Source organism: Schistocerca gregaria, chromosome 1, assembly GCF_023897955.1.
Source record: "Schistocerca gregaria isolate iqSchGreg1 chromosome 1, iqSchGreg1.2, whole genome shotgun sequence".
Classification (NCBI taxonomy): domain Eukaryota; kingdom Metazoa; phylum Arthropoda; class Insecta; order Orthoptera; family Acrididae; genus Schistocerca; species Schistocerca gregaria.
Genome location: NC_064920.1, coordinates 640,200,563 through 640,220,164, shown reverse-complemented (window position 1 = coordinate 640,220,164; position 19,602 = coordinate 640,200,563). Strand labels below are relative to the sequence as shown.

The 19,602-nt window shown below is 39.5% G+C and overlaps 1 protein-coding gene across 3 annotated transcripts in view; it reads left to right on the top strand.

The window, feature by feature from the left end:
* Positions 1–19,602, top strand: part of LOC126360492 (retinoid-inducible serine carboxypeptidase-like) — a 283,675-nt gene that overhangs the window by 225,370 nt on the left and 38,703 nt on the right. For 2 of the 3 annotated variants that reach the window (XM_050007714.1, XM_050007715.1), the window contains exon 6: positions 11,679–11,849. The exons of the other annotated variant lie outside the window; for it this stretch is intronic. In XM_050007714.1, coding sequence (XP_049863671.1) covers positions 11,679–11,849 — 171 coding nt within the window. The remainder of the gene's footprint in view (positions 1–11,678; positions 11,850–19,602) is intronic. 3 annotated transcript variants of the gene reach the window in all.

The following is a 19,602-nucleotide window of genomic DNA, read 5'->3' as shown; positions in this document are numbered from 1 at the left end:
TGAGGTAATTTATTGTATAAAATGTGATCAACAGTTGTACAACGTTTTCAGTTAACTTGAGCCACTTCCTTTGTAGATAGTAATCGTCCCTATTTCTTGTATTGCAATCATGCATGTCTCTGTTTAAGTACCATACTGTTTGCATTCAAGCAAATAATTGTAGCACATATGTTTTGTGAAGGGTCAGTGAAGATAAAAACTTCTCTAAATTTATTTCTGTATGATCGTCTAGAGATTGATTTATAATGCATGCAACAGCTCTCTTTTGAAACTTCACTAACCTATGAACATGCACAGGTGCTGCATTCCTTCTTCTTTTTCAGACATTTAGGAAATATTGCATTTTCCATAGTTGACTTAATCAAATCAGCCAGAGGTCTCACTAGTCAATGAACACTGTACTTTACTACACAACCAATATTCCTTCAAGATCTTCTGAATTTTTGGGCTTTGGAGAGTGTATTATTTTTGTCACCTATGATTCACTTGCTGACAGAAGAAAAATACATCCTGCAATGTTGGATATGTTATTCATATTTCTTTATTTTTGGGAACTACTGCTTTATGAGTTTTTCCAGTACTTCCACATCTTCCTTTTCTCATGGTGTTACAATCCTGCCTGGGCTTCAGCCTCTACAACAAGTTTCCTCCATTCTGCCCTCCAGTGCAGTTCTCTGTTGCCCTGTAACTCTGAGGGATTTTACATCTTCTTCAGCATCATCTGTCGATTGCTTTTGTGGCTTTCCTCTTTTTCTTATTCCATCTGCCTCCATTCAAAAACATTTTTAGGTTTTCATCCAGTATCCATCCTAAGGACATTTCCAAGCCAGGCTATTCTCCTGCTTTTTATTTTTCTTATAATTTCAGCTTCTTGTATAAGGTGATCCAGCTCTCTGTTTGATCTAAATCTCCAGAAACCATTGTTATCCTAAACTGTCCCATAGATATTGGACAGAACCCTGCTTTAAAATGTCCTGTGCTGCTGCTCATAGAGAAATGTTGGTATGCAAGTTTCACATTTGTAAATTACAGCTGGGCTGGTCATAACCTTATTAAAATTTCTTGAAAGTGTGAAAGCATCTATTACCACCTAGGATGAACTGTTTTATTTCAGCTGACATGGAATCTGATCTATCAGTATTAAATCCAAGATAATCATCATTCTGCACATGTTCAAAATTGAAACAAGTTATTGGTATTTCATCCAAGTTGAAATGTTCCTTCCTGGTGAAATTTTTGTACTTAAGTCTTCAATTCATTAATAGCAAAGCCTCTAGGTGGTGTGACTTCTTTCAGCTCACCTATTGTTCTCTCTAGTGAAACTCTTCTTCTGCTAATAATACCTACGCCATCAGCATATATACACCTAAAAAAGTTTACTTTGTGCCTATGTAACCAGACGTTTGAAGCTTTTGAATGGCTGCTTCAGGAATCAGATTAAAAAGAATTGTAGAGTGGGCATCTACTTGTTTGACTCCTTCACTAATGCTAAACCATTTCCTGAGTTCTCCATCCACTCACACTGCAGCCTTGGAATCAGCTAATGTTACTTGCATAATTGAAACATAGTTAGGTGGTATACCAATCTGTAGGAAATCATTTAGTATTTCTGTCCTCTCAAGACCATTGAAAGCCTGTGTGAAGTCTATGTAGAGATTATGAGTTAATATATATTATACTTGTACACCTTTTCATATATTTGCTGCAGCAAAAATATCTTATCTGTCATTGACCTATCAGGCCGAAGTCCACACTGATATTCTCCCAGAATCTCTTCTGCATGTGAAACAAGCCTGTAGTAGACAATACTAGAGAGACTCCTATAGGTGACATTCAGTGTAGATTATCACTAAGGTCCACTCTTCTGGGATTCTTTCCTGGTTCCATATCAACTTTATAAGTTTGTGTATTCAGTTATGGAGACCAGTTTCCCCATTTTTCAACAGTTATGCAGTTACTCCACCAGTTCCTGGTGCATTATAGATTTCTTGGACAGTGCACTACCTTCTGTACTTCCTCTAATGTGGGTTCTTCTCTCTCTGGATCTGCAGTGTAATAGAGTGGCTGCACTCTCCTGATAGGAGTGCCCTCCAGAAATCCTTGAAGCATTCTGTCCATCTGTCCAGTACACCTTATTTATCTGTGAGCAAATTCCTTCTGTGCCCTATGAGCTATTATTTTTGTTTATATTCTTGAGTTCCTTCTTTAATTTTATTATAAAACTTCATGCTCTCGTTTCTTTGATAGTGCTCTTCCATTTCCTCTGTATTTCTCTTTGTCACTACCTCTTTTTTCTCCTACATACCCTTGCTGTGTCTATTCTCTTTTCATTATACAATACCTTATTTTATCCTGTATTTTGCTGTAAGCACTTGAGTCTTGCCCCTTTTTCTGTTCCACAGGCCGTCTGCATTGATCATCATACCAGTCTTAATTTATAATTCTCCTTATGTGATGTTGTCAGAATATTATTTTTATTAGAAGTCCATTCTTTTTATATATGCCCTGCACTATCTTTTGCTTGTAACTCAATCTGTTCTGATCTCTTGAACAGTAGACCCATCCTACAGTTGTTCTATATTCCATTTCTTTAATTTGTTAGTATTTCCTTTGGCAGCCATAGCAAGTTTCTGCCTCACTTTGGCTCATACTAGATAATGATCAGAATCGGAATTAGCTCCTCGGAAAATGTGCTCATTTTCCATATCAGATGCCCACCTCTTCAATACCAATATATGGTCTATTTGCTTTGCTTCATTTGTTCCTGATATTTTTCTGGTCCCTTTGTAAATATTTTTCCTTGAGAAACAGGTACTTTATGCCTTCAACTTGTTTACAACTCGGCAACTCTCATACAGTTATTACTAGTTTCACAGTGCAGACTTTCTTTACCAAAGATGCTTCTAATACTGTCTTTTTTGGTGAGTCTGGCTTTACAGTTGACTATTTTGGAGTCATATTTAGGGATTTTATCACAAACCTCCTGTAACTTATGATAAAAATCAGCTACCATGTCTTCATCTGATTATTCTGTTGGTGCATATGCATTTACAATTGTCACATTATGAAATTTGTCTTTGATATGCAGAGTGCATATTCTTTCATTATATAGAGTCATAGCAATAACAGATTGCCACATCTTTAGAAAGTATAAACCTAACTCCTTGCTCCCCCTGTCTTTCATCTTTTCCCGAATAATATAGGTAGGATTTATGTTTATGAATTGCACCCCTACCCTACCAACCCATTTTGTGAAGTGCAGCAACTTCCATTCTATACCTTAGCATCTCTTCCACAATACTATTCATAGCTCTTATCTGCAGCAGTGTATGCACATTCCATGTTCCAAATTTAAGCACTGGTTTATCCATATTCCTTTTCCTTGACACAATTTATCTTCACAAGGGCAGACTGTCATTCCTTGTTAAATTAAACACAGTGATAGGCTTTTCACATGGCAGGGTACTGATCCTGTGCTCTACCCCCAACCTGGAAAACCAGGCTTTTATTTTGGGTTAGCTCCCTTAGAGAGGTTGACAACCTAATCTATAGAGTCTGCAGCCACTACCCTGTGGTGTGGGACACACTTTATCTGGCTGCTCCACTGTGGCAAATCCATAGTCTCCCACCTTCTTCAGAGCACACAAGCTCCTCCACCTGGCACATAAGGTGCCTCAGACAAGGTGATCTGACAAGGTGATATTGCCTGGGGAGGTCTACTTCAACATTATGTTGATTAAAAACAGTGCTGATGACATTTGGATCTGTACTTCCCTTCCCATCTTTCTCTAAGATTATACTACTGCTATCTTTTCAATCTGATCGTTTTCTGTGCTATTTATTGTATGATCACATAGTATTTGTTAGAAACATTTCTTCTTCTTCTTCTTGTTACAGCCTCTGTAGGATCAAGGTTAGCCTCTTTATGGATTGCACTTTCCTCTTCTTCTCCTAGATCCTCTTCATTCTTTCTCTTCTTCTCTCTTGCTCTTCTTCTGAGATCTTCAGTTTCCATTTCTCCTGTCGGCTCCACTGGTGACACTCTAATCTTTTCCTGTATTTTTCTCTGTTATTGATCTCCGACATATTGGTCAGTGTATTTTTGATCCTCCAGTTTTCCTTTCCTTTGACCTTGATCCCTAATTCCAATTAGTCCTTTCGAAGTTCAACAACCCACTTGGTTCTTGTCTCTCCCCTTGTCCTCCCTGTTGTTTCCCACACTCTCTTCATCATTCTGTCCATACGCATCCTAACTACATGTCCAGCAAACCTTGCCCATTTGAGTATGATTTCCCCAGATATTGTTCTTATGTTCCAGTACAATTCTTCCCTAAGTTTTCGCATCCACCTCTCTCCACCTCTTTTGGGACCTAGTATTTTTCTCTCTTCTTTCTCTAGTTCTTCTGCCCTAATTTCTGTATGCTGATTTTTCATTTTGATGAAAACGGGACTTACTTTCTCTTATTATTCTACTATTTTCTCTCTCTTGTTCTTATAAGGGCCAGTGCTAGGAATAGTTTTCTTTATTATCCAGTTTTCATAGATCATCCCTTGATTTTATAATGTCTGCTGTGATCCCACTCTTAGTTTTTCCCTTAGATAGGTTTCTGGTTGCAATGTGGCAAGCGATATTTATACAGGGTGTATCAAAAAGGATGGTGCCAACTTACAAAGTTGAAAGTACACGATAATAGAAGCACAAATGTCCCAGTAAACACAGGTCTGCAAATGAGCTTCTTTGAGATAATCACAACTATATGGTTCCAAGCTACCACTGATGTCAATGTAAACATCACCCTAGTTAGTATACATTAATTTGAAATTGAGACTTTAGTATTTGGTTGTTCATCACAATTACCTCACATTTCATGTATGGGGTACCTGTTAAAGGAGGTGTTCAAAGTATTATCCTTGCATCTGGATGCAATACTGTGCTTGTTCAAAAACCCCAGATTGTTCTGGAATTCTTGACAAGCATGTACAACTCTCTGCTCCAGTTCTTCAACTGTGTTAATGGGTGTGCTGTGCACTTTGCTTTTGAGGTGACCCCAGACAGAAAAATCCAAAGGAATTAGATCAGGTGATCTTCTACATCTACATCCATACTCCGCAAGCCACCTGATGGTGTGTGGCAGAGTGTACTTTGAATACCTCCTGGAGACCAAGGTACAGGTCTGCTGTGACCTAGCCATCTTTGACCATATCTGTGTGTTGTGCCATCTCACACAAGCAGCAAAATGTGCCAGAGCTCCATCATGCATGCACCACATACTCTGACGTTGCTAAAGGAAAACATCCTGAAGCAATCCTGAAAGATGATGCTGCAGAAAGCTAAGGTACCTCCATCCATTAAGTTGTGGTGAAAGAATGTGTGTCCCAGTGAGTTGATCACCTGGTACACCTAACCATACATAAAGTGAGAAATGTTGCTGATGTGGTGGCTCATGAACTGCATGTGGGTTTATTTCACACCACATATATGTATTATGATAGTTAAACACACCATCACATGTGAATTCTGCTTCATCTGTAAATAAAATGTTACATGCTAAATTAGGGGTGACTACAGCCTGCTGTTGCAGCTACTGACAAAACATCATTCTAGGAACAAGTCCTCATCATTGAGACATTGAACTCATTGGAGGTGGTAAGGGTACAGTAGATTGTGATGTAAAATTCTCTGTACACTACTGTGGCTTAGTACAGGCACGTGTGTGGTAGTTCTTGCTGAGTTTCCTGGAGAGTGCTGTACTGCTTCCAACACCATATCCTCAACCTCAGGCACAATGCGAGCAGGCCTACCTCCTGCTCTGCCATGTGCAAAACACCTGTGCTCTCTCAGGCACTGATGGACCCTTGTAAATGTATGACTTTCTGGGTGTCTTCAATCAAGATATGTTTTTGGTCAAGCGTGCAGCCTCCTGTACATCGCCGTTAGCCCTACCATACATGAAATGCATATCTGCATACTCTTTGTTACTGTATGGTTCTATTGTAACTACAACACAGCACATGTGGCACTCCTGAGACATGAATTATACCCTTCGAGACTGTGTACTGTATCCATCCTGTATGTTCTGCATGTATGGTGTGATTCCAACTCCACCTCTTGGCAATGTTCTGTTGTGTAAACAGTGAACATAGGACGGCCTCAAGTGCAGAAGGGGGAAACCGGACGCTGTTACAATGCCGTCAGTCATGGTGTGGAGCCATACAGTCATGGTTATCTCTCAAGTGGCTCGTTTGCAGTCCCATGTTTACTGGGACATTTGTGCTTCTATTATTATGTACTTTCAGCCGTATAAGTTTGTGCCATCCTTTTTGATACACCCTATGTAGTAGCCTAGTAATGAGCAAAAGTATTCCTGTCTCTCTGGTATGTTCTTTATTGAGTGTATTTCCCTGTACTTTCAGCCGTATAAGTTTGTGCCATCCTTTTTGATACACCCTATGTAGTAGCCTAGTAATGAGCAAAAGTATTCCTGTCTCTCTGGTATGTTCTTTATTGAGTGTATTTCCCTCCAGTCTTCTCCCTTTAATAAAGTTTGTAGTCTACTTAAATTTTCTAGCTTCAGCTGTCTATATCCTAACAGTATTTTTTTCAGAGGAAACATTCAACCAATTGTCCATCATGATCTGAGATTGTAGTGTTTGTTACTTGCATCATTTGCCTATTCTGAGGAATTATTTGATCTGCCAATGTTTGTTAGGTCTGTCATCATCTTGTTGGATTTTGTACATGTAACTTGAGATTGTAGGCATTTACCAAATCATGGAAACGTCTTGGATGACAACTATCTTTTAATGTATCTATTTTAGAGCCTCCATTTTAACTACATTTGGGAATTCATTTATGGCCTTATAGAAATGGGCACTAGCCTTTATAATGATTAGTGACAAAATAATATATACAGAAAAACAACAAATAGATGCAAGGCACTAGCCCCTTCAAATATTAAAGAAACTTTAGTATGTGAAAGGTAAAGCAGACGCTAGGCTTCTCAATGCTAATGCAGAAAAATCAGAAAACTAATGTCAGGCACTCACCCCTTCAAATATTAAACAAATTCCAATATAGGAAAGATAATGTAGATGTTATAACAAGAACAAACACAATATAGGGAGCATAGTATTTTATAAAGCAATACATAAGATATGGGTTATGTGTAGCACTGAACATGTAGACTGGATAACAGTAATACAGCTTAAGAATAGGCAAAGCACTCTTTTGCGATTGCTTAAATAATGCTGTCTCTTTGGTGACTCACAAGTGTGTGCCAGAGGGGCAACCCAGGTCGCCTCTATAAGTGGGCCTGTGAACTGTATGGATGTGCACTCTCTGAAATCACTTGTGTCGTGAATGAAGGTACATCACTGATGCTAGCCCTTATTTTATCTGACATGGTTTTAAAACAATTAAATGGTCTATAGATTACCACTTGTAAAAAATGGCCAGAAGGCCAGAAACAATTACATCAGTTTCACCTTATCAACACAGTGCATGGTGGATTTACTCAACAAAAACTTTACGCTGTTTATGACTGCCAAATGGGCAGTGCTGGAATTGACAGTTGTCTGTTGGAACAGTCACTACTGCCCACAGTAAAATACCACACAAATACAACTTGCACGTAATTATAATGTAGGAAAAGGCAGATGGCTACTTATCATAAGGGAGACACATGAAGTTGCAGACAGGCACAATTAAAAGACACTTACTCACTTGTGCATATTTAATGGGCAACAAAACATTACATATGCAATCAGTTTGAGTTCTAGAACAGATAAACTATGAGATTACACTTTTCAAAGAACAGAGGGAGTACCAACCCTGCTTAACCAACAATGATTTAAAAAGAAGGAAAACTGGTTCATCACTTGGTACCACTCAGCACAGGCAGAAGTGTTAAATAAGAACAGTACCCACCTGAACCAAAATGGGGAACATTGGAGTACTTGGAAATTTGAGAATAATAACATCCTTAAAAAAGCATTAGCCTTTCTGAACACAGCTTGAAGAACCAAACTGTCAGTTATTGTGCAGTCTAAATATTGATCAAGCACAAGAGACTGTCACAGGGACAAGATCAGGGAGTAATACAATGGCCACCAAAACAATTTCTTTCAGCACAGTCGTTGACAAGTTCTGTGAGCCACAATTAATTGCTGCATGCAGCATCATGACACATGCTCTGTGGACCAGCATATACTTTGGCTCAATTCTTGTACCCATGCCATGAACTCCCTCCCACTCACACTGTCAATGGACCTGCATTACTCTGCCCGTGACTCCCTCTAATCAGTGCCATTCTCACCTGCAGGTGAACCCCCTCCATTCCACTAAGCACTGTTTTAAAACAAATTTGCAACAGACTTTCCTGTAGAAGAGTCTACTCCATCAGTTTCATCCACTGATAATAGAAAAAGCACAGACTTGTTCCTTTTCATTTGGCATGAAACAAGACAGAAGTCATCTTGAAACCTGAAAAGACTGTTTCCAGTTTTTCACAACCTGTTTGACAAAATTTATGGAGGATTTTCCTTCTTGTTCTTTTTCAGTGTCCCTAAGAATGTTAACCCATTTTCTAGAAGAAACTATCCTAAAGGGTAACTACTGTAATAGTTGTCCATAGTTGCATTCCTGTAAACGGTCTTGACTGGTCCAACTAATCTGTTCACAATATCCATAGGCTAGATAGATGCAAGATATGGTCTAGGATTCTGTCTGCTGCAGTATACTTCAAAGTTGCAAGTGTAAAATGCTTTGCTATCACACAATGCGTACAATTTCAGAACGTCCTTTGCAGGCTTGTTGGGCATGTACTGCACAAAACCACAACACCCACGAGAATGAACAAGCATTTGATTTATGGTTGCAAACTCCCCTGGGCTGTAGTTATTTCTGTGGTTGTTCAAAAATGCAGGCTGGAGATTGCAGATGGCAGCAGTTTCATCAGTTGCAAGTTGCTCTTTTCTCGTTGAAGTATCATCAAACCCCAGTGACTGGAGCAAGAACAGAAAGTGTTTCCAGTTAAATGCTGTCCTTAGAATAATCGTCCCTGTGCCATCTGGTGCCCTCAGCTCTAATACGTTTCAGCATACTCCTTTTTGTACAGCAATGAGAAACAATGCTCCTAAAGAGCCATTATTTCAGAAGCAGAGGTGTTTCTGCAGTCTCTGTCCCTCATGTAAATCACAGATGATCTCTCGTTATTTATCTGTCTATTGGTGTTTTCAATAACACAATCAATTATCTCAGAATCAAAAAATTTGAGAAAACTTTCGGTTTCAGTTTTAGTTCCTGTAGCATTGTGTTTTGTACTCAGTAAAACCTTAATAATATTGTTATGTTTCATTTTACCTGGCACCACTAATTGATTATTTATCCATAAGGTTTCCAGCTGTCAAAAGCAATTTGATTGTCTTTAACATACCAGTATTACTAAAAACAGTCATTTTTTCATTAAAATGGCCTGTGATATATGAAATTATGCTAACAGTTCAGTGACATATACAAAGTAATCAGAGGTTCCTAAATTTACAAATATCTTGAAACATGTAATTAGTTAAAATCCTAACAGTGCAGATTGCTGGCTGTGGATTAACTCCAACTTGAATTTCCCTTCTAATTTCAGAACTCAGTGAAGTTGCCAAAATTTATGAGACCTTGTGAAAGATCTTCATAAAGTAAATCACCTACTCGTTCCTTCAAATCTTCAGGGACATTTTTTCAACTGAGTCATTCAAAAGGCACTTCAGTCAACATAACATTTTCGCTTTCTAGAGCTACTTGACATTTGACTTGAGGCCAAATAAATTGTATTACATTGAAGGTAGCACTGGTAGAGAGGCAGTCTAATCACTTTTACTTCTGCATTTTTTGTCATTTAATCCAGAAGGTAAATTGGGTATATTGACTTCCATTGTGATAGAAGTTCTAATAATTGTGTCTGTTTTAGATTGCTATTAATTTGTATGTTACGTTTCTCTATCCAGCAAACTAGGCCTTCCTTTTCTTTGTCTTTGTGGATAATTATTTTGTGACATAAAATGGTACAGAAGGTATCCATAATAACTGCAGACCTTTTTGTCTAGTCCAAAGCACAGACTCTTCAAATGACTTCACAAAAGTACAGCATTCGATTTCCTCAAGGTGGTTAGAGGTCTTGAATAAGAGCAGACTGTTAGGAAAGAAACTTTATTAAGTTCCAGTATGTGCTGCAATATTATCCTGTTTCCTCTGTCCATCTGGGCTATCATACTGCCACTAACAGTATGGTATGTGATGTATTTATTTTCTTTGTGTTTTCTTTTCAATTCTATTCTTTTCTTTTGTTTTCCTGCTGTGTTGAGTCCCTACACACAATTCATCAAGTCAACTGATATGGTCAAAATTTCCTTAGAAAATGATGCTGCTAGACAAATATCTGAGCAGTCCAGTAGCAACCTGGAGCAACAGATAAATTTATATTGGAATAGTAAACTTTTCAAAACCTGTGACAAACATTTTTCTACCTCTAAATAACTCTGTTTCTAAAAGGGTAGCAAGTAGCTCAGTTATCACTGGATGCCCCTGCCATGAATCATATGCATATATTAGATGAAATACCACATCCTCAACAACAACAACAAAAAAACCACACACACACACAAACACACACACACACACACACACACACACACACACACACAAAAATGGTTGATATCAGAAACTCTCCTATAAACGCACCTCTCCTGCCATGGCAAATTTCTCTTTGTTAATAATTAAAACACTGTTTGCTGCTGCAGAAAGCTGTGGTTTACTCCACCACTTTATCCAAAGCAATAAGTTGGGGTTTTGCATCCCTCTCTCACTCAGTATGTTCTCTCATTAAACTCACTAATTCAAATGGCTGTGGTTGACCATTTTGAAACATTCGTAGGAGAGTGAATCTCAGACTATCACTCTTTCAACTGCCAGTCCTTCCATCATACACCTTAAGGCATGCAGAACCAAATTTTACACGAATCACAGCCATACCAGAACCTCCTACAGCAACAGCTCACTGAGATCTGGCAGGCACAATGCTTCTGTGCAGCCATGGTGGCAACACTGGTAGCCAACAATCTCAGGATCCCATTCCTGTATTGCTGGAGTGAGCTGTCCAGCTTGCTCGCCATCAAATACCAACTAACTTAAATAAGACTACAGCCCCCAGCAGTGAAGAAAGCTCTTTCTACCTGACATAAAATATTTTTAACCCATGTGTTAATATTTATTTCTCTTACCTTCCACCACAATTAAACCTCATCCATTCTAAGGAAACAGGATTCTCAGTGTTGCATGAATATTTTTAGAAAAGAATTAAATTTTTTGTATACTCTGTGCCCTAGCTTAGCATCTTTGCACTATTAGTCCCTTAAATTCTCTCTGAGAGAATATCACAGCTGCCATATGTTTTCCTGTTCTATTTGAGATGATAACTGAAGCTGGAATCATTAACCCCTAAAGACACACGTTTAAGTTATGCAGTGAATTTAAATGGTCCTCCAGTCTGAAGCTGAAATCATTAACCCCTAAAGACACACATTTAAGTTATGCAGTGAATTTAAATTGTCCTCCAGTCTAAAGTAATGCTAAATATGATTTTGAAATTTCCTCACCTATAACAGTAATGTGGTTTTTATTTTTGTGACAGAGTTCAGAGGATTGAATCGTGTAAGTGATGCAGAGCTATATGAACTGATGAATGGCTATGTGAAAAACACCTTAGGAGACGTCATTCCTTCTGATGTTTACTGGGATTCTCAGGGTTCTAATGTTTTTAGTGCTCTATATGAAGATTTCATGAAGCCAGTAACAGATGTTGGTATGTATTATTGTAAATTTAGCAATTAATTAGATTTATTGATGGTTTGCTCTTATTTTGAACTTAGATATATTAGTTTCATCAACAATATTTAAAATAAAAATATCTGCAGGTAAATTAACTTACAACTGTAGTGCTGTTCTAGTTACTTTAACAGAGTATGTCAATGCATGATTGGAATGGAACACCTTTCTTGCCCTCTTCCTTTTAAGTTAACTTTCAAAACACAATTATGATAAAAATCTTGCTATTTTTCAGTAGAATTTTATCAAAGTTCAAAATAATTTTTCAATTGATTGCTTTCCCTTTCCTTGTTTTTTATGCAGTTATTGAAGTTTACTTAAATGTGCACTATTGGCAAAATCTATAAAGTTCATAAAATTATTCATTATTAAGATCAAATTCAGATCTGGAGAAACATAGAATTCAAAAGTGTAATGTTGTTGTTGTTGTTGTTGTCTTCAGTCCACAGACTGATTCAATGCAGATGTCCATGCTACCCTATTCTGTGCAAGCCTCTTCATCTCCGAATAACTACTGCAACCTACATCCTTCTGAATCTGCTTAGTATATTCATCTCATGGTCTCCGTCTATGATTTTTACTGTCCACACTTCCCTCCAATACTAAATTGGTGATCCCTTGCTGCCTCAGAATGGGTCTTATCAACTGATCCCTTCTTCTAGTCAACTTGTGCCACAAATTCCTCTTCTCTCCAGTTCTATTCAGTGCCTCCTCATTAGTTACAGGAACTCCCCATCTAATCTTCAGCAATCTTGTGTAGCACCACAGTTCAAAAGCTTCTATTCTCTTCTTATCTATACTGTTTATCATCCACGTTTCACTTCCAAACATGGCTACACTGCACACAAATACTTTCAGAAAAGACTTCCTGATACTTAAACCTATACTCAATGTCAACAAATTTCTCTTCTTCAGAAATGCTTTCCTTACCATAGGCAGTCTACATTTTATCCCCCCTCTACTTCAACCACCATCAGTTATTTCGCTCCCCAGATATCAAAACTCTTTTACTACTTCAAGTGTCTCATTTTCTAACTTAATTCCTGCTGCATCACCTGATTTAATTCAACTACATTCCATTATCCTTGCTTTGCTTTTGTTGATGTTCATCTTGTATCCTCCTTTCAAGATAGAGTCCATTCCATTCATCTGCTCTTCCAGGTCCTTTGCCATCTCTGACAGAATTACAATGTCTTCAGCAAACCTCAGAGCTTTTATTTCTTCTCCATGGATTTTAATTCCCACTCAAATTTTTCTTTTGTTTCCTTTACTGTTTGCACAATATACAGATTGAGTAACATCGGGGCTAGGCTACAACCCTGTCTCACTCCCTTCTCAATCGCTGCTTCCCTTTCATGCCACTCACTCTTATAACTCCCATCTGGTTTCTGTACAAATTGTAAATAGCCTTCTGCAGCAGAGAGTATTCCAGTCAACATTGTCAAAAGCTTTTTCTAATTCTACAAATGCTAGAAACATAGGTTTGCCTTTCCTTAACCTATCTTCTAAGATAAGTCATAGGGTCAGTATTGATCTTCTCCAAGGTCGGCTTCTGCCAGCTCTTCCATTCATTTATAAAGAATTTGTTATAGTATTTGCAATTATGTATTAAACTGATAGTTCAGTAATTTTTACACCTGCCAGTACCTCCTTTCTTTGGGATTGGAATTATTATACTCTTCTTGGAGTCTGCAGATATTTCGCCTATCTCATACATCTTACTCAGCAGATAGAAGAATTTTGTCATGGTTTGCTCCCCCAATGCTGTCAGTAGTTCTAATGGAATGTTGTCTGCTACTCCTGGGGCCGTGTTTTGACTTAGGTCTTTCAGTGCTCTGTCAAATTCTTCATGCAGTTTCGTATCTCCCATTTCATGTTCATCTACATCCTTTTACATTTCCATAATATTTCCCTCAAGTGCATTGCCCTTGTCTAGACCCTCTATATGCTCTTTCCACCTTTCCACTTTCCCTTCTTTGCTTAGGACTGGTTTTCCATCTGAGCTCTTGATACTCATACATTTTCACAAAAGGTTTATTTAATTACCTGTAGGCAATATCTATTTTACCCCTAGTGATATGTGCCTCTACATCCTTACATTTATCCTCTATCCATCCCTACTTAGCCATTTTGCACTTCCTGTTGAACTCATTTTTGAAACATTTGTATTCCTTTTCACCTGCTACATTTACTGCATTTTTATATTTTCTTCTTTCATCAATTAAATCCAATATTTCCTCTATTACCCAAGGATTTCCACTAGCTCTCATCTTTTTACCATTATACAATCTATCTGAAACTTGAAAGTGTCTCCAGGCCTCTTCCACGTGTGCAACCTTCTTTCATGAATCTTGAACCAAATGTTAGCTATGATTAAGTTATGCCCTGTGCAAAATTCTAACAGGCGACTTCCTCTTTCATTCCTTACGCCCAGTTGATATCCACCTACTACTTTTCTTGTCTTCCTTTTCCTACAATCGAATTCCAGTCCCCCATGACAATTTAATTTCCACCTCCCTTAACTAGCTGAATAATTTTTTATCACATCATACATTTCTTCAATTTCCTCATCATCTGCAGAGCTACTTGGCATATAAACTTTTACTACTATGGTAGGCATGGGCTTCATGTCTATCTTGGCTACAATAATTCACTCACTATGCTATTTGTAGTAGCTTATCTTTATTCCTATATTTTTATTCATTATTAAACCTACTCCTGCATTACCCCTATTTGATTTTGTATTTATAACCCTGTATTTACCTGACCAGAAGTATTGTTCCTCCTGCCACCAAACTTTTCTTATTCCCACTATATCCAACTTTAACCTATCCATTTCCTTTATTAAATTTCCTAATCAATCTGCCTGATTAAAGGATCTGACATTCCAAGGTCTTATTCATAGAACATCAGTTTTGTTTCGCCTCAGTATTCCCTGCTTGAAGGTCTGAATGGGGAACTATTTTACCTTCGGAATATTTTACCGAAGAGGATGCCACCATCATTTAACCATACAGTAAAGCTGCATGCCCTTGGGAAAAATGACAGCTGTAGTTTCCATCTACGTTCATCTATTCACAGTACCAGTACAGCAACCCCATTTTGGTTGTGTTACATGGCCAGACCAGTCAATCATTCAGGCTGTTGCCCCTGCAACTATGTTTGTCTGGCCTCTCAACAGACACTCCTCCATGGCTATCGGTCTACTGAGGCAAATGAGCCTCCCCACCCACTGGAAGCTCAATGGTTCATGGGGTGGACGAAGTGTAATGTATAAGTTAAATAATGGAAAATACAGGATGGAATGTAACATTATTATGAAAAGGACAGTTGCTACTTACCGTAAAGCAGAGATGCTGAGTCACAGATAGGGACAACAAAAAGACTCTCACAACATAAGCTTTTGGCCAATAACACCTTTGTCAAAAATAAACAACACACACACACAAATTCTGCTCACATACACATGGCACAGTCTCTGAAAGCTGGAGCCATACTGGCTTCGGCTGCCAGAGTGTGGTCATGAGTGTATGAGTTGCATTTGCATTGTGTGTGTGTGTGTGTGTGTGTGTGTGTGTGTGTGTGTGTGTGTGTGTGTGTGTGTGTGTGTATGTGTGTGTGTGTGTGTGTGTGTGTGTGTGTGTGTGTGCAATGTGCAGCAGTACTTCAACAGATGTTAAATCTGATTGCAACAAGTTGACAAAGAATGTTGCAGGGCTGGAACAGCAACTAAATGATGACCTGTTGACAAAAGTTGATTCCCTAAGCAAACAACTGAGTGAACTTCTCACTAACCTTTGTGTTAAAGACAGTCCTCACCATGACTGCTTACAAGCAGCTCGCACTATTCGTCCACGAGACTCAGAGGGCCTTAGACACGGGTTCACAGGTGGATGCCGTGGTTCTTGACTTCCGCAAGGCATTTAACACAGTTCCCCACAGTCGTTTAATGAACAAAGTAAGAGCATACGGACTATCAGATCAATTGTGTGATTGGATTGAGGAGTTCCTAGATAACAGAATGCAGCATGTCATTCTCAATGGAGAGAAGTCTTCCGAAGTAAGAGTGATTTCAGGTGTGCTGCAGGGGAGTGTCATAGGACCATTGCTATTCACAATATACATAAATGACCTGGTGGATGACATCGGAAGTTCACTGAGGCTTTTTGCAGATGATGCTGTGGTGTATCAAGAGGTTGCAACAATGGAAACTTGTACTGAAATGCAGGAGGATCTGCAGCGAATTGACGCAGGGTGCAGGGAATGGCAATTGAATTTCAATGTAGACAAGTGTAATGTGATGCGAATACATAGAAACATAGGTCCCTTATCATTTAGCTACAAAATAGCAGGTCAGCAACTGGAAGCAGTTAATTCGATAAATTATCTGGGAGTACGCATTAGGACTGATTTAAAATGGAATGATCACATAAAGTTGATCGTCGGTAAAGCACATGCCAGACTGAGATTCATTGGAAGAATCCTAAGGAAATGCAATCCGACAACAAAGGAAGTAGGTTACAGTACGCTTGTTCGCCTACTGCTTGAATACTGCTCAGCAGTGTGGGATCTGCACCAGATAGGGTTGATAGAAGAGATAGAGAAGATCCAATGGAGAGCAGCGCGCTTTGTTACAGGATCATTTAGTAATCGGGAAAGCGTTACGGAGATGATAGATAAACTCCAGTGGAAGACTCTGCAGGGGAGACGCTCAGTAGCTCGGTACGGGCTTTTGTTAAAGTTTCGAGAACATACCTTCACCAAAGAGTCAAGCAGTATATTGCTCCCTCATACGTATATCTCGTGAAGAGACCATGAGGGTAAAATCAGAGAGATTAGAGCCCACACAGAAGCATACCGACAATCCTTCTTTCCACGTACAATACGAGACTGGAATAGAAGGGAGAACCGATAGAGGTACTCAGGGTACCCTCCGCCACACACCATCAGGTGGCTTGCAGAGTATGGATGTAGATGTAGATGTAGATGTAGATGTAGATGTAGATGTAGATGCTGGTACAATCAATGGTTTAGTGGCCAAACTCATAAGTGTAATATGCCGTGTGAATATGTCAACCTTAAGCACCAGGCAGAAGTTGACACATCTGAGCATTCCTCTTCCTGCCTGTTTATGACTGACCACAATACAGGGTGCAAATTTGTTGTCAACACAGGATCAGACCTGAGTATTTTTGCCAAGAGGCATAATGCATAAGCACTACTCCACCATTCAGTTGAACAACATGCAACATGTGAAGCTAGATCTGGGATTCCAGCATGAAAATTCATTGTTGTGAGCATGGCAGAGCCAATAATTAGGTCAGATCTCTTAGCACACAACCACTTGCTCTCAACATTGCCAGTGCCTGCTTGATCAACACAATTATTGAGCTGTCTACAGATGAGTTCTGATGCCATGCATCCAGCTACATTGCCAAGATCATCCAGGTAGCAGAAGGAGGGTACATGAAACTTGTCAACCAGTTTCCCTCACTCGCAAGGCCTCCCCGGCCTGCAACAGGTATGCCATGATACTGTCCATCATCTCAGCACCACAGCAGTTCCCCTGATGTAGGCCGAGATGGCTAGCCCCAGGTAAATACACCATTGTGACAATGGAATTTGATACCATGCTGACCGAAGACATCCAACAGTGTGTAGTCACTATTGTTCCATGTCATACCAAAAAGAGCAGTGCATGGTGATCATGTAGTGATTACTATGCTTTAAATACAAGGACCATCCCTGACTGTTACCCTGTGCCACATTTGAAAGACTACAGCCATGCCTTAAGTGGAAACGGTGTTCAACATGCTTGATTGTGCCAAGGCATACACCCAGATTCCTGTTGCCAAATAAGGCTTTCCTAAAATGAACACTATAACACCTTTTGGCCTATTTGAAAATTTATTTATGACTTTGGCCTGTGGAACACTGCACAAAAGTGGCAGTGATTTATAGTCTTGGTGCTACAAGGTTTACTGAACAGTTTTGCTTACTTAGACAATATCCTCACATTCTCGGAAACACCAAAGGAACACAAGCATCATCTCAAGTAAGTCTTTGAGTGCGTGGCTGCCCCTGATATCACCCAGAATGTTTCTAAGTGTGTGTTTGGGTGACCTGAAATAGCTTTCTTGGGCCACTGAATTTCGTCAGAGGGATCACGCCCCTTACCAGAATAGATCGGGGTCATATTAAATATTCTGTATCCAGTAACAGCAAACAAAATGCACATTAGTCTTAGCATGCTCAACTTTTATTGGTGCCACCTGCCATGGGCAGCCAAACAACAGGAGCCACTCACAGTTACATAAGCTGGTCCAAAAGCAAAACGCAAAGCAGTCATACCTTGGACATCGGTGATGACTGACATGTTCAAAGCTGCCAAAAAGAGCATTGCAAATGTTGCAGTCCTCATTCATCCAGTGGGACATGCGTACCAGGCAATAGCAGAAGATGCTAGCCAGACAGCTGTTGGTGTTGCGCTTCAACAATATGTAAACGAGACATGACAACCCCTCACCTTGTTCTTACGCAAGCTAATGCCTGCACAACAACAATGATGTGTGCAATCTACATGGCAGTGAGATATTTCAGTGCTGAACTGGAAGCAAGGGTATTTACAATATATACAGACCATAAGCCCTTCACATAGGCCTTCTGCCAGAGCAATGACGAGTGCTCACTGAGACAGTTCAACCAACTTGAACTTGTAGCACAATTTTCAATTGATATCCAGCAAGTCTCAATGTTGAATAATGTTTTAGCTGACTGCTTGTCAAGAGTCAGAGCTGTCACAGAAACTGTTGATCTCCTATACCTGTCCAATGTGCAAGAGTTTGTTCAGGAGCTCCACGACCTACTCAAAGTACTGAGCTGGGCCGTCAACTCAAACTCGTAAACATGCCAGGAACAAATATGCAGTTATACTGTGAAACTGCCACTGGAAAGACTCACCCATATGTACCAGCAGAGCTCTGAAAGTGCATTTTTCATGGCCTTCATACCCTTTCTCACCCAGGAGTCACAGTAACCACAAAAATTGTTTCTGCCTCTTATATATGGCTCAAACTACAGAGGTTGCTGGCAATGGATTCGCTTGTGCCTTGGCTGTGAATGTAGTAAAGTTTCACACCAAGTCCACATGCCCATCGGGAACTTTCCAGAGACAACATTGATGTTATGGGATCCCTGCCACCATCAGAGGAGCAACGCTATTTGCTAACAATCAAAGATAGATTTACACATTGGCTAGAAGTGATCCCAGTGGACAACACCTCCACAGAGACACTAGTAGTGGCATTCATGTCTCAGTCGATTGTGCATTACGGTTGTCCACTACACATTACTACCAACCGAGGGCACCAGTTCAAGTTGCAGCTATTCGCACATGTAAGAAGGTTTTCTGGTGGAGCCCACCAGTCTACACCAAGCTACCAACCAGCAAGCAGTCATATGTTGTAGGGATAGCCCAGATCTCTTAAAATGGTGTTCATGTGCTATGACTCCAAGTGGACTGCAGCCTTATCATTTGTTTTACATGACCTGTGCACACAGCACAAGTCAGACCTTGATGTGACACCAGCAGGAACAGTATACATTGAGAGATTGTGGCTGGCAGGCGAATTTGTCAACATACATGCCTTGATGGCAGATAATTGACATCTGCCAGTTTTCATAGTGCTGCTGAGTAAGTGCATTTTGCAAATTTGAACCCAGCCAGCATC